The sequence below is a fragment of the Cinclus cinclus genome, chromosome Z (genome assembly GCF_963662255.1).
Source record: "Cinclus cinclus chromosome Z, bCinCin1.1, whole genome shotgun sequence".
NCBI classification, from domain to species: Eukaryota; Metazoa; Chordata; class Aves; order Passeriformes; family Cinclidae; genus Cinclus; species Cinclus cinclus.
Genome location: NC_085084.1, coordinates 28,188,357 through 28,200,992, shown reverse-complemented (window position 1 = coordinate 28,200,992; position 12,636 = coordinate 28,188,357). Strand labels below are relative to the sequence as shown.

The window sequence follows — 12,636 nt, the reverse complement described above, 5'->3', positions numbered from 1 at the left end:
TTGATTATTACACTACTGAAGGTAATAGCTCATTCATGCTTTCAGGAATATCTTAACACATTTTTATTACCTGATACCCTGAAATAATTCTGGATCTTGTTAGGAATCATATTCTAATACAGCCTTTCTATTAGTAGAGGAGGAATGATACCAATTGCTTGTCAGCAATTATTCGTGTTCTGACTCTTCAGAACACATCAGAAGTGAAAGTGACAAGGGAGAAATTATATTTGGAGATTTGCTGGCCATCTTTCATAACACAGAAAATGGACCTGAATCAATTTCCTACTTGATTGTAAAAGGTGAAGGTTGTAGTTGTCTTTTTATTGTTCAAGGGGTTTTTGGAGGTTTTTTTAGTATTTTTAGTCTGTTTTTGAATAGATACATGTAATGTACAGAGATCAGTTTCTACAGTGAAACAGAGGAACGGGTTCAAGACTTCGGTAAAACAAAGAAAGCTTAAATACGAAGATAAAAAGGAAGTTAATTTTTTGAACTTTGTTTTGGAGTCCACAAAACTTCAAACATCGATTTAGCTGAATCAGTTTTCTTAAGCAGAGGGGAGTATGGAGTGCCCTATGATCTAACAGCAGTAGTAAGCAGGAGCAAAGAAGGCTAAAAGAGCTCACCTGAGGGACAGATAGCTCCATCACTGAGCTCAAGCATCAACACGTTGTGCCAGACCAGTTAAAAGGAAGAACTCCAACATGACCATTGCAAATACGTTCTTTATTGGTTTAAGTTTCCTATTCCCTTCTGCTACCAAGGGCCCACAAAACTAACAACCACTGAAGCTTCCATACTTACATTCTCCTGTTAATAATGCCAGGGATGGCAAAAGAAGAACCAGCACACCTATCTGTTCCTGGAGTAAACTACCACAAAGTATTTCCTATACCCTTATTTTTTTAGTGTTTTATCCACAGGAGATTTTCTGAGTCGTGATAGGTACCTGAAAGACTATGTCCTTCAAAACTCTCATGGGTACTACAATCACTTGAAAACAGAAGGTCTAACATTTTGAACAAAAGAGAAACAATGGTAATTTAGAAACTTATTTCCATACATAAGGCTTATTTGCTCATAACAAACTGAGGCCACGGTACAATTTGTAACTGTGAACCATGCAAAATTTAAATAAATGTTTTTTACAAAAACTTCCAGGTCTTTCATATCTCACAATTTTTAATTTGTTTTCTTCTAATGGACAAATTCTCTGTACTCACACTAGTCAATGGAATTACTTCATTACTTCTGGTCATTTCTGGACCAGGAATAAACATGTTATTCCAGGATTCAGAAAGATTTTTGACCACCTGAGAAGATAAACATTATCATAATAACCAGCTGAACTACTGTACTGGTTGAGGCTGGGGTAGAGTTAGTTTTCTTCACAAGTGACTACTGTGAGGCTATGGCTGGGATTTGTGCTGAACACAGGGTTGATAATACAGAGATGTTTTTGTTATTGCTGAGCAGGGCTCACACAGAGCCAAGGCCTTTGCTGCTTTTGTATTTCCAGACTGGTGAGGAAGTTTGGGGGTGCCTGGGAGGAGACACAAGGAATATTCCAGACCATGTGGCATCAAGGTCATACATCAGTACAAAAAGCAGGGGGAAGGAGAAAGGGAGAGGACATTTGGAGGGATGGTGTTTGTCTTCCCAAGTCACTGTCAATGTGATGGAGCCCTGCCCTCCTGGAGCAGGCTGAACACCTGCCTGCTCGTGGGAAGCAGTGAATTCATCTCTTGTTTATCTTTGCTTGCGTGCATAGCTTTTGTTATTAAATTGTCATGATATGAACACACAAGTTTTCTCTGTGTTTTATCCCTCCCACTTCCTACATGGTCCTACCAGTGGGGGCAGGAGTGAGCGGCTGCCTGGGGCTTGGCTGATGGTTGGGGTTAAACCACAAGAGCCACAAAACAATTCATATATGGAATCTAATAAAAAATGAAGACATCCCATCTTTCATCTTGGAACAGGAATATCATAACACTAAGCATGCACTTCCATGCGGTATCATTTTTTTTTTCCTGTTACGGATAGTATTTGAAATCCACTTACCTGTACTAAAAGTCAAAACCACAATAACTGCAGTACATTATTTCATTATTCAAAGCTTATCAGTTAAGAAGCATGCACATGCATCACTATGAATTTTTAGCTAATTTTTGGCAACTACTAAAAAAAAAAAAAAAAAGAAATTCACTAGGCATGAAATAAAGAGCAAGTGTTGCATGATACAGAAATGAGCAAGTATGAGCCTGCAGACTGTTTTTCAAAGCAGAATTAAAAAGGCAAGTTTTTTTTTTTTTAAAGTACTTTAATCCTTTCTGTTGGATCACTCTTTGTATTTCTAAGAATCCTGCAGGCTAGCCATTGGCAAAAATTAAGTTTGTAAGGCAAATAAAAGAAAAACAACCTAAGTGGTTTGAAAAACAGTACTAACACAAATTTATTTTTATACATTCTAAAAAAAACTAACAACTACATTAAAAATGTCATTAAAATTCTGACTATCATATAGTATTTCAAATTAACAATTACACTTCTGAATTTTTCATTTATTTCTAATTAAAATATTTTACATGTTTCTTTTGGGTTTTTTTTCTTTTTATTTGAAGCATTTATCTTCGTTCCCATTTTGGTTGTAAGAAAAAAATAAAATTTTTGTTATTTCCCAAGAATTTTGGACTGTTTCAGACAAAGAAAATCCCTGAATTTCTTCCAGGTTCTAAGACATACAATGGTAATCAAAAGATCTGTGTTACCTCTCTTCCACCTTCCCAGGAAGAGCTAAAAGGCAGATTACTTTCAACTTTCCTTCATTTGCTCTTGCAGCATGGAATAACTGAATATGTGAAATGAAACTATGGATTTCTAACTGCTAAAGTAAAGGTCAAATTCTCCCTTAAAAACCTTCTGGATGATAGAGAACTTATCAGAACTATATAGATTTGTATTATAAAACAGTTTTCTAAGGCAGTTTTCAAGAGAAATGTGGTAAATGTGATTCTGAAAAATATTACTATAATCAATAGGTTCTTTTTTTGCCTCTTGGAAAATAAAACATCATGTGCAAGTTCTGTTTGCCAAAATCATTTGCTGCAACTGCAATAACAAGAAACACAGCTGAAAAGTATAATGATTTGAAAAGCATTCAGACTGCTTTGTTCTGTGTGATCTTTATGTGAGAGAGACACTAAAAAGTTTTTCATAAAAAATAGGGATTAGGAATTTCTAAGACTACCAGGTACTGTTTTTCGGTTTCTATTTTTACCATTTGAATCTAAGAGAAAGATCATATTTAAATAAGTGAAATTTTATATCTGAAGTTACTACAGTACTCAAGTCAAATAAAGCAAAGAGCAAAAAGGGAAATAACTTTATTGACCAATGCTGTACCTAGAGTTATGATCTCTTAAAATAAGTTTCAAACTTGGAGATCAACAGCCACATTCAGATATGCACTAAAGGACTAGATGGAAGGCAAGGAGGAGAAAACATGCATAGTCTTATTCCATTAGACTTGTCAGTGCTCAGAATTTTTAGCCTTTGATTTCCATTTGAAAGTGGAAGCATTTCACAAAAAATCAGAAGTAAACATAAGGGAAAAGAGTCTAGTTATGCATAACAAAATGGTAAGATATAGAAAAAAATCTAAATAATATTATGGAAGAATATGGCATAGTTGACAGGAACAAGCATTCCAGTCACTTGTCAATATTTGTTTCTCGGTGTCAGAAACCGTAAAGGCACAAAAACACAGCTGTTTTAATCCTAATCCCTCTGCTTCATTGGAGGCCTATTTTTTCCCCCTTTCTCTCCCCAACATTTTTTTCAATGTGACAGACAAAGGACTTTGGAGAAATACCTTTCCCCCAAATTTGCTTTACATAAACACACATTAAAAACAAGTAATAATACACTAAATCCTAAAATTACATAGGTTGAAAGACACCTCGTCCAACCCCTTACTCAGAATAGGGCTGGCTTAAATGATGGCCTAGTTTGTTCAAGTTTTTGAGTAACTCCAAAGAACACCTCTACGCCCCTTTCTCAGTGATTATTCCTAAAAACTAGTATTAAAAAAATGCTCCTCCTTCCCTTAAATTTTTAATTTGAGCTTCTTGATTTTTACAGCAACATTTTTATTACACCTGCAATCAACCAGCCAGCATTCCTTCTCCAGAAAAACATGCAGCAGACAGGCTACATTTAGTATGCATTTTAGAATAACTAATTTGTAAAAATACATAGTGTTTTAAACCAGTGGTAGCAGTAATATTAACATAGCTTACTGTACAGTTAGCACCACCTAGTTAGCAGAATTGCCAACAAAAGCCAGTTGTGACTTCTGAAAATTCTGTAACAGCAAACATATTTACCTTACCAAAATGATGGAGAGAAATGTTTACTCATTACCACAAAGAAAGCTAAACAGACCTAGAAGAAGAGCTCACTTTTGGTTAAAGATTTCTACTCTGAAAACTTTTTTCTAAAAGTCTGATGAAGATATTTAAACAGACCACATTTACAGCTTTCCATAAATGTAAGGTAAGACACTTCAATATGTAACATACATCTAAATAGCAATATTTTTAATATAAAATTACATTTTATCTCCCTACATATATATTCAGATGTGATTTAGAAAGTCATCAGAGTTTAAGTGAATCTGTATTTATAAAATTTTCCTTTAAAAACTTAGTTAACTAGCATTTTTGCTGTTGGTTTTATAGAAGTCAAACTAAACTAAAAAGCACACAACCATATGCTAAATAAAAGCATTACAGGAATTTTTTAATGGACCTGAGGATAATTTATCATTATCTTAATTTAAAACTTGAAGATTGTTTGCTTTTCTAAAGGGTTCTTCGAATATCACAAGACACCTTGCACTTCTAATATCTGGAATGAACACTTAGAAATTCACATGCACAATAATGCTTATACTCAAAATGCAAAACAAGCAGCTCTCCAAAAAAGATATGAAACACTTCTGATCTTTTCAAACCATGGTCAAAGGAATTTTATACTCAATATTTATTTTGAATGAAGAGCTGTTACAATACTATAGGGCTGACAATTTTCTCTTTTAAAGAGGTCCAATTTATGTGCTTCTTTAATCACAAAATTTTACTTTAAATTTTAGTATCATGGCTTGCAAACAGAAGTTTTTCTGTCTTTCTGCATATGCAAAAAAAAAAAAAAAAAGCCCCACACATAGCAAACTGCATGTAAAGGCCTAGTACTAAAACTAGTATCTTGCCTGAAGGTTTGGTAGGACTATGAGTACTGAAGGAAGGAAGGGATTTGGAAAACCCCACGCATTCCATGGAGAACACTACTACCTGATGTGGGCTAGGCATTGTGAAGTGCCTACCTGTCAAAGAGAGAAAACATACTGTATTTGTGAAATGGGAATATATCCCAGTTAGGAGAGAACTGGAAAGCTTCAAAAAAACCCAAAAAAGTAGGCATTAATAATAATGGAAACTCTTAAGATCAACTTAACTCCCTCATATTAGAACAGCTGTGCTACTTGGAAACCTTATTTCAATAGCATTCACTTCTGCTTCACTGTTCTCTTCCGCACAGTATCTACACCAGTAATTTCAAATACTTCTTTTTCTATGCAAATCCACAAGCATACCGATCCTATTGAACACAAACTCCTTAAAGTAATTAAGCTTTCAGCAGTCAAATAATTGTCTTAAAAAAACCCAGAAGACCAATACACATAAAACAGGAGAACTGACCGGTTCTTGTCTTTAATTGCTGCTGTCCTCTGCTGGGTGTATGAGCTCCTCCTCCAAAGATAGCAGACCACATTTTATTGTTAAGTGGATGAGCCATAATTCTATACAACTCATTGCTAGAATGTGTTGCAAGGCCATGGATGAACAGGCTGAGATAGACCGCAGTTAGAATTTCACAAAGTAGAACGGTGAGACCTGGCTGGGCTTCCTCGCCAGCAGAATTCAAGAGACGTATTAGAGCTGTCATTCCTGTTTATGTAAAATAAACACATTCTTTAAGAAAGCACATACGTGTGTGAACATATCCCAGATTATCATGAGTATTTTGTTTGGCAACCTATGTTACTTAGTAATTTTTACTGTAGAAAAATTCCAAGTTGTACGCATTGAAACCAAAGTTGAAAACTTCAGGGAAAAGATGCAAGCTCTTAATTTTTAACAGTTTATTAGCTTTTTAGTTTCCTGTTTTGGACTAATGGTTAGAGAAATGCATAACACCTTTTCAATTACAATAACTACCTGATTATCTTGAAAGTCGAAGTTGAATCTTCTCTCTTTACAGTGGTAAAACCAATCAAAAATCATGGGCATTACACATTGTCTAGCAGGTGTTCTTCCACCCAAGTACTAACTTGTAGTGTTTTTATGCTACTACAAAAGGGTGTAATTTCAGAGGTGGCTTCAACTGTGACACTTTGTACACACAAATGAAAATGCACAGTCATGGCCAAAGAGTTCTTTTTGTCATGCTCTCCATCTTGCACATATAGCATGTGAATGTATTAAAAACAAAGAAAAAGTCAGTTCAAGGTGATGCTATTGATATGAACAACTGCTAACGATTCCTTGCACCATTCATCAGAAAATAACCGGCGATTAATTAAATAACAAGAAAACAAATGACAAGCTAGTTTTTTAATACAATCCCTAGGTTCAGTGACAACGTTTGGCAGAAAAGAAAAAATGGCTTAGCATCAAATAAAAAGACAGCTTCAGACTCTCCATTAAGATTTCTTAAGTGAAGCTTTCTCATTTCAGAAACAATTCTCATATTAAGTAAGAACATTTTCTGGCTTTGCTTACATTAAAGTTAGTGCTGCAAACTGAAGCTCATACCTAGATGACAACATTGATAACAACTCCCCCTAATGTAACTCCCTAGTGTAGTTTCATCAGCATAAATCTCAGCACACTCTTAAGTATTACCTGAAATCTGACATCAATTTTACAGCTACAGAAAACCATGATTTATTATAAATGTCTCATTTTTAATAGTTTCAAGTTAGTTCAAAAGTTGTCCATAAGGTAAAATAATTCTTAGTTGGAGCACAACTTAAGACAGCATTCCCAGTCCTTCTCAGGAGTCAGGAAGTAAATACTGGTGCTCCAGGGGGAGTAAGAAGAGCACAGGACATGACTATCCTACCTCCTGTTTAGTTGCTCTCTCTTTACTAGGTGCAGAACTAACATTTTTTAGTTAAAGGAAGCAATAAAAACCAACTTGACTTAGTGAATAAACAGAAGCACTAAATTAGATGTTCTGAAAAAAAAATCACAACATTTTAATCAAAGAACTCAACAGAGCTGTTACAATACTATTAGAAAGTCATAGCCACATCCACTTACAGTGGATCCAGATAACCCAGTTTTCCTTAGGAGAAGAGAAAGAAATTAAGTCCAGATACCTGGCCACTGAGCAGGTGATGTGTTGGGAGTCACTGTTTCTTCTAAACTTGCTGTTCTTAAAGAATGACGCTGAGTTAACAGGACTGTCTGGTACACTGTCCCAGTGAACTGATTTGCTTGAAAAGAGCTGTGAAACAGAAAAGTGGGAAATTATATTTATTTTTAAAAGTTCCATTTACAACTATTCAAGTGATAGCACTTTCTAGATGTAGGCAAGTGTGATCACTGTCTTCTGGTGCCCTATCCATTATGACAACTGCAATGAGACAGTTGTTTAAAAATCACTTTTCTGTGATTTTTTTAGACTTTACCTGTAGCTGTGGCCATCACAGAGACATTGGTAGAGGCAAGCAGAGAGCGATGCTGCTAGGGTATGCATTACATATATCTGTAAGACAAAGTTTTACACAAGTTATTACACCTAAAGTGAGCTGTGGTTAACATCACAGCCTTTCACTCTGTATACAGATGTGTAACAAGCACTGGACATGAAAGGTGTAACTATTTATGCATTCACAAAGCCATCTTTCCCCTTCAGAATTTATATCAGACAAATCAGTTCACTTGGCTATGGAAAGGATGGGGGAAAACTCACTGACACCACCAACACATAATCACAGACCAGGTCTATCTGAAATGCTTTCAATTATTAAATAGCAACACATTAAGCCTGTATACAACAGTCCTATGTAATTACACCCTGGAACAGTGTCAGTTTGCTGGCTCAGAATACAAAGACTATTTCAGAATGAAAACTATAGTGCAGCTTAGTTTTTGACCAATTCTTGTGCATCTCTTGGACACACACTCAATTTACTCAGTATCATACTAATCAGGACTTTTAACACAGCTGATACTTTTTATTTAATGTATCATAAAACACATCTTAATGTGCAAATAACTAGAGAATATATTAATCACAAAGGTTCTATTGAAACAAAAACAGTTTATTATATTTATTTGTTTGCTGCCTCTGAAACTATGCCAACTAGGAACTAAACCATCTTTTTAGTGTTCTCTAGAAATCCTTAGTAAAAGCAGACGTGATTTGGGACCTAACACTTGAAAAACTTCATGAAAGACTAAGTTTTATTTCCAGAAAAAGGTTAAATATATGTGAAATCTTACAGAAAAAAATTTTAAAACTATTGTACAAACACATACCATTTCACAAAAAAAGTCTGGGTTTATTAAACTTTGCTGAAAATCAGTTTTTATACTTCAACATTTAATTTTACTTAGGCCTAAGAATGAAATGCAGCATCTGCCATTAACATAACAGAAGTAATGAACCCACTGTCATAAAGACAAATATGATGCTTATGATGTACCATAATAATGTCCTTTTGGACAAATATCCAGTTCTGAGAGAGGCCAATATACAGCAGCTTGTTGAGCATCTTCAACACCTCAACAATGAGTAATGATCAGTGGACATTTCTTTTAGCTCAAGGTAAGTACTACAGAAAATGTTTGTGCTTCATGATTTTCTTATTTCTCACAGATAATAAAACAGCACAAAGTTCTCATGCTTTCAAAAAAAGAATTGTGACTTCAGCAAACTATACCATAGCAAGAGCAAAAAAACTGAAAAAAAAAATACTTACCTTGCTGTTCTGAGTATCTGGATGAGGTGGTGAATCAAGGTTTATTATAGCATGTAATATATCATGAGTCAAGTTGCCAAGATGTAGCAATGGATTAGCCACCACTGTTTTGGCACTAGCTGTGCAAGCAAATAGGAGAGGTATGGAGCTTTGCTCTGGTGGAGGGCTTGAAGGTATCTCCACTGACTGCTCCTAAAAACAAGCAAGAAACACACACACAAAGAAACAGTACATATCCCCTGAGGAAACATAAGAACTTTTGAAAGAGGCAAAAGGATTCTAAAAAACAATAACAAAAAATAAAACAATGTACAAAACCCCCATATTAAAAATAGATTAAGATTTCTTAAAAAAGAGGCATATCCTGCGATAGAAAAATTACAAAAATTACAAAACACTTTCAAATAAATCGACAAACCTGAAGCAGAGAAAATACAACTTATGCTCCCCCACATACCTGTTGAGATTCCTGCAGAAGCAGAATTAATTCCATTCTGACAGATGCCAAGCCTCCACCATGTGATCCATGAAGTATACAGTAACTAAGGAACATTCTGAGGAGAGACTGGTATTTCAGAAGCCACTGACGTCTTTTCTGAAAGTCTTCTTTCTGTAGCATAGTTTTTTCCTGGTCAGTTAAGTCTTCAGTGTTTTCACGTAATGTAGCTTCCTCTGGCATCCCTCTAACTCCTGACTGTATCTCTTCTACTTCAACACCATAATCACAGGTCTTCTGAAGAGCTACCACTTCCCTCTCAAGCCACTGGTAAAGCTGATACCGCAACTTTCCACCATCCACTTCATAGCCAGTGGACAGTGTACGAAGCTCCACAGTAAGGATTTTCAGGCACGCTCTAAACTTCAGCTGTGCTGAAATGATATCTTCTGATGGACTTAAAATATCTTTGTCATCAACTACACTAAAAGATTCAGTGTAGCTAGAACTTGTTTCATGTAATTTTTCAGTTTTCTTCAGAGGTTTTAGCTCTTTCATTACCAGCAAAGAACCTTCACTCTCATCATTTTCATCACTGTCTAATTGTAGTTGCAATTGTTCATCTTGGAATAGAGCACTTGGCTGGCTCCAATCAAAGGAAAGAGTGGAATCTACATGTTTTCCTGATGAACAATCTGAAGATGAACCTAGGCCATTGAATACTGGCTGTGACCAATCAATACTGGAAGCTTGATCTTTTGTTTCAAACTCATTAACTGGAGAATATGGTGAGAAATCTTTACCAGTATCCACTAAACTAGGAGATTTACAGAATGACTTTGACCTCTTGACAACTTTAGGCATCTTTGATAACACTTCTAAGGCCAACATAGGACAACCAGCTTTTAGATGAGCATACGCAGTGGTGAAAAATAGCCGTCTTTCACCTAGGTTGATTTTGTCAGCTAATCCATTTTCTACTGTTAGGCAAATATGTGTGGAAGATGTATCAGAAGAGCCAAAATGACGTCTCAGCAAGAGAGGATGTGTTCTTAGGTAGTTATAGAAGTTAAACACTGCAGGGTTACAACTTGAACCATCTCCATCTGAAAAGATATGGGAGCATGAGGAAAATGTACCACTCTATGATATAACCGATCTGCAGTGAAGTCCTACATTCATCAGAAGGCTTTTAGGTCTTCGTATCAATCCTATTGTCTACTTCACACATTCATTCTACTGTTTACTTCACTGCACCCTCCTGCATATCTTTATCATTTGAATATTTCAGTGGGAAAGACACTGCCAAACCTACTAAAAACAAGCAGAGTGGGGCAGCAGGCATAACTTTTTAAATTAAAGCAGCTACCATTTCTTTTCCTTGTAGTTAGGCCAGTTTTACTGAAGTCAAACAAGACCACTTTTCTGTTAATTTTAGAATTCTGAAGTCTCCATTTTCCATCTCTAAATGACAACAAGATGCCATATCTTACATATTTTTACTTAGTCTCTTCTAATAAATTGGATTTTTATTTTCAATTTTGTCTGCATCTTAAAAGAAATTCAACTTACAACAAAACTAGGAAATCCATAATATTTATACATAATGGTAGCAGTACTACATATAAATAAATGAATTACACAGCAGTGCGACACCTGTTCATTTAATTTTCATGTCCACAAGATGAAAAACCCTGAAGAGATACAAGCATCAGCACAGGACGCTTTCAAAGGGCTCAGGTTGAAATAAACCCTTACTCTCTTCCCTGTCAGGAGTTATAGCAGTTAACAGAGAGAGGTACATGATAAAGCACATTCTAGCTAAGAAAATAAGGCAAGATATGACAAACAAGCCATGAACTGATCACAGAAGAATTAGAAACACTTTAAAATTGTTTTACATAGAAAGATGGGACCAAGATAGAAACAACCAAACACTATATTCCTCATTTGCTCAAAATCATCCTGAATGTAACTTCTACTGAAATCAGTTTCACAAATTAGTTACCCAAGTATATGAGGTTTTATTTATTCCCTTCCAATTGTTCTCAGTTGCCAGGACTGAAACCAACTCACTACCAAGGACTTGAAGCATTTAACTTCAATGAAAACACTACCTTTAGGAAATAATACAATTAATTCTTAGAAGGCCTATAAAGCCAGCAAGTGAACAAAGAAAAGAACTGCTCTAGGAGACTTAAGTGCTGTTTCAGGCAGCACATCCTCATACCATTTTAAGTTTCAAAAGCTTTCTGTTGATAATCTTTTATTGTAGTCAGCTCTTACTAAGGACTAAAAGCTAAAGAACACCATGTCTTCCAGACTCTCCTATGCAAGTGGGCAATCAGAAATTTTGTCTTAGGCTGTGATGAAATCAAATTAATTCAAGAACTTAATTTGTCTCCTCATATTTAGACTGCTTCTGGAAAAACAGCTGCATTACTGCAGGGTCATTCCATTATCCTTTAAGCATTCACATGGTCTAAGGACAAAGTATGCACTCATGAGATACAGGTTAATAACAATACAGTCACCATGTTTGCTATTAAAGTCCACATACATTGCTACAGCAAGCTAGTTGCTAACAATGGTAAGGAACTGTGTGGTACCTGGTTTTGCTCAGAAGACATTTTAAGATACTGTGGCTTAAATCAATGAATAGTTAAAACCAGCTCAACAGGCCAAATACTTATATTCTTACCTCCTTCATCTTCAACAGAATGTTTAATCAAAGTGTCAAGAGCCTTGCTATAATCTTCCAAAATCCAGTATGCCATGCTTCGCAAGAAAGGGTCACAGTTTATGTTTCCTGAGTTCTCTTTTCCAGTAGACACACTTCCCAAAACTCTCTTCTGTAGTACAGATTTGTAAGTACTTGACACTTCAAACTCTGATTCATAAAGTCTCGATATTACAAGAGCCAACTGAATGTCACGTAGCTTCTCAAGGCAGACCTAATTAAAAATAAGTATATTCAAATGATAAATGTTGTAATTTCTCCTCAGTTTAAAATTATTACAGGGCAGGAAGCTACATAAATCTGCTCAGATTAAAATAAGTAGGTCTATCAACTCCATAAAAGTGAGTAGGAACTAAGCAGAACAGGTGTAGCTAAGTATTATATGAAAGATCGGATTTGCAT

The 12,636-nt window shown here is 35.5% G+C and overlaps 1 protein-coding gene across 8 annotated transcripts in view; it reads right to left on the bottom strand.

Moving 5' to 3' along the window:
* The window catches only part of DMXL1 (Dmx like 1), a 77,201-nt gene that overhangs the window by 21,242 nt on the left and 43,323 nt on the right, over positions 1 to 12,636 (bottom strand). For 4 of the 8 annotated variants that reach the window (XM_062513464.1, XM_062513465.1, XM_062513469.1 and 1 more), the window contains 6 exons: positions 12,196 to 12,448; positions 9,516 to 10,600; positions 9,059 to 9,250; positions 7,763 to 7,839; positions 7,451 to 7,578; positions 5,789 to 6,014 (listed from right to left, as the gene is read on the bottom strand). In XM_062513464.1, the coding sequence (XP_062369448.1) occupies positions 5,789 to 6,014; positions 7,451 to 7,578; positions 7,763 to 7,839; positions 9,059 to 9,250; positions 9,516 to 10,600; positions 12,196 to 12,448 (1,961 nt within the window). Of the gene's footprint in view, positions 1 to 5,765; positions 6,015 to 7,450; positions 7,579 to 7,762; positions 7,840 to 9,058; positions 9,251 to 9,515; positions 10,601 to 12,195; positions 12,449 to 12,636 lie in introns of all 8 variants that reach the window. The other 4 variants (XM_062513463.1, XM_062513466.1, XM_062513470.1 and 1 more) reach the window with 2 other exon arrangements.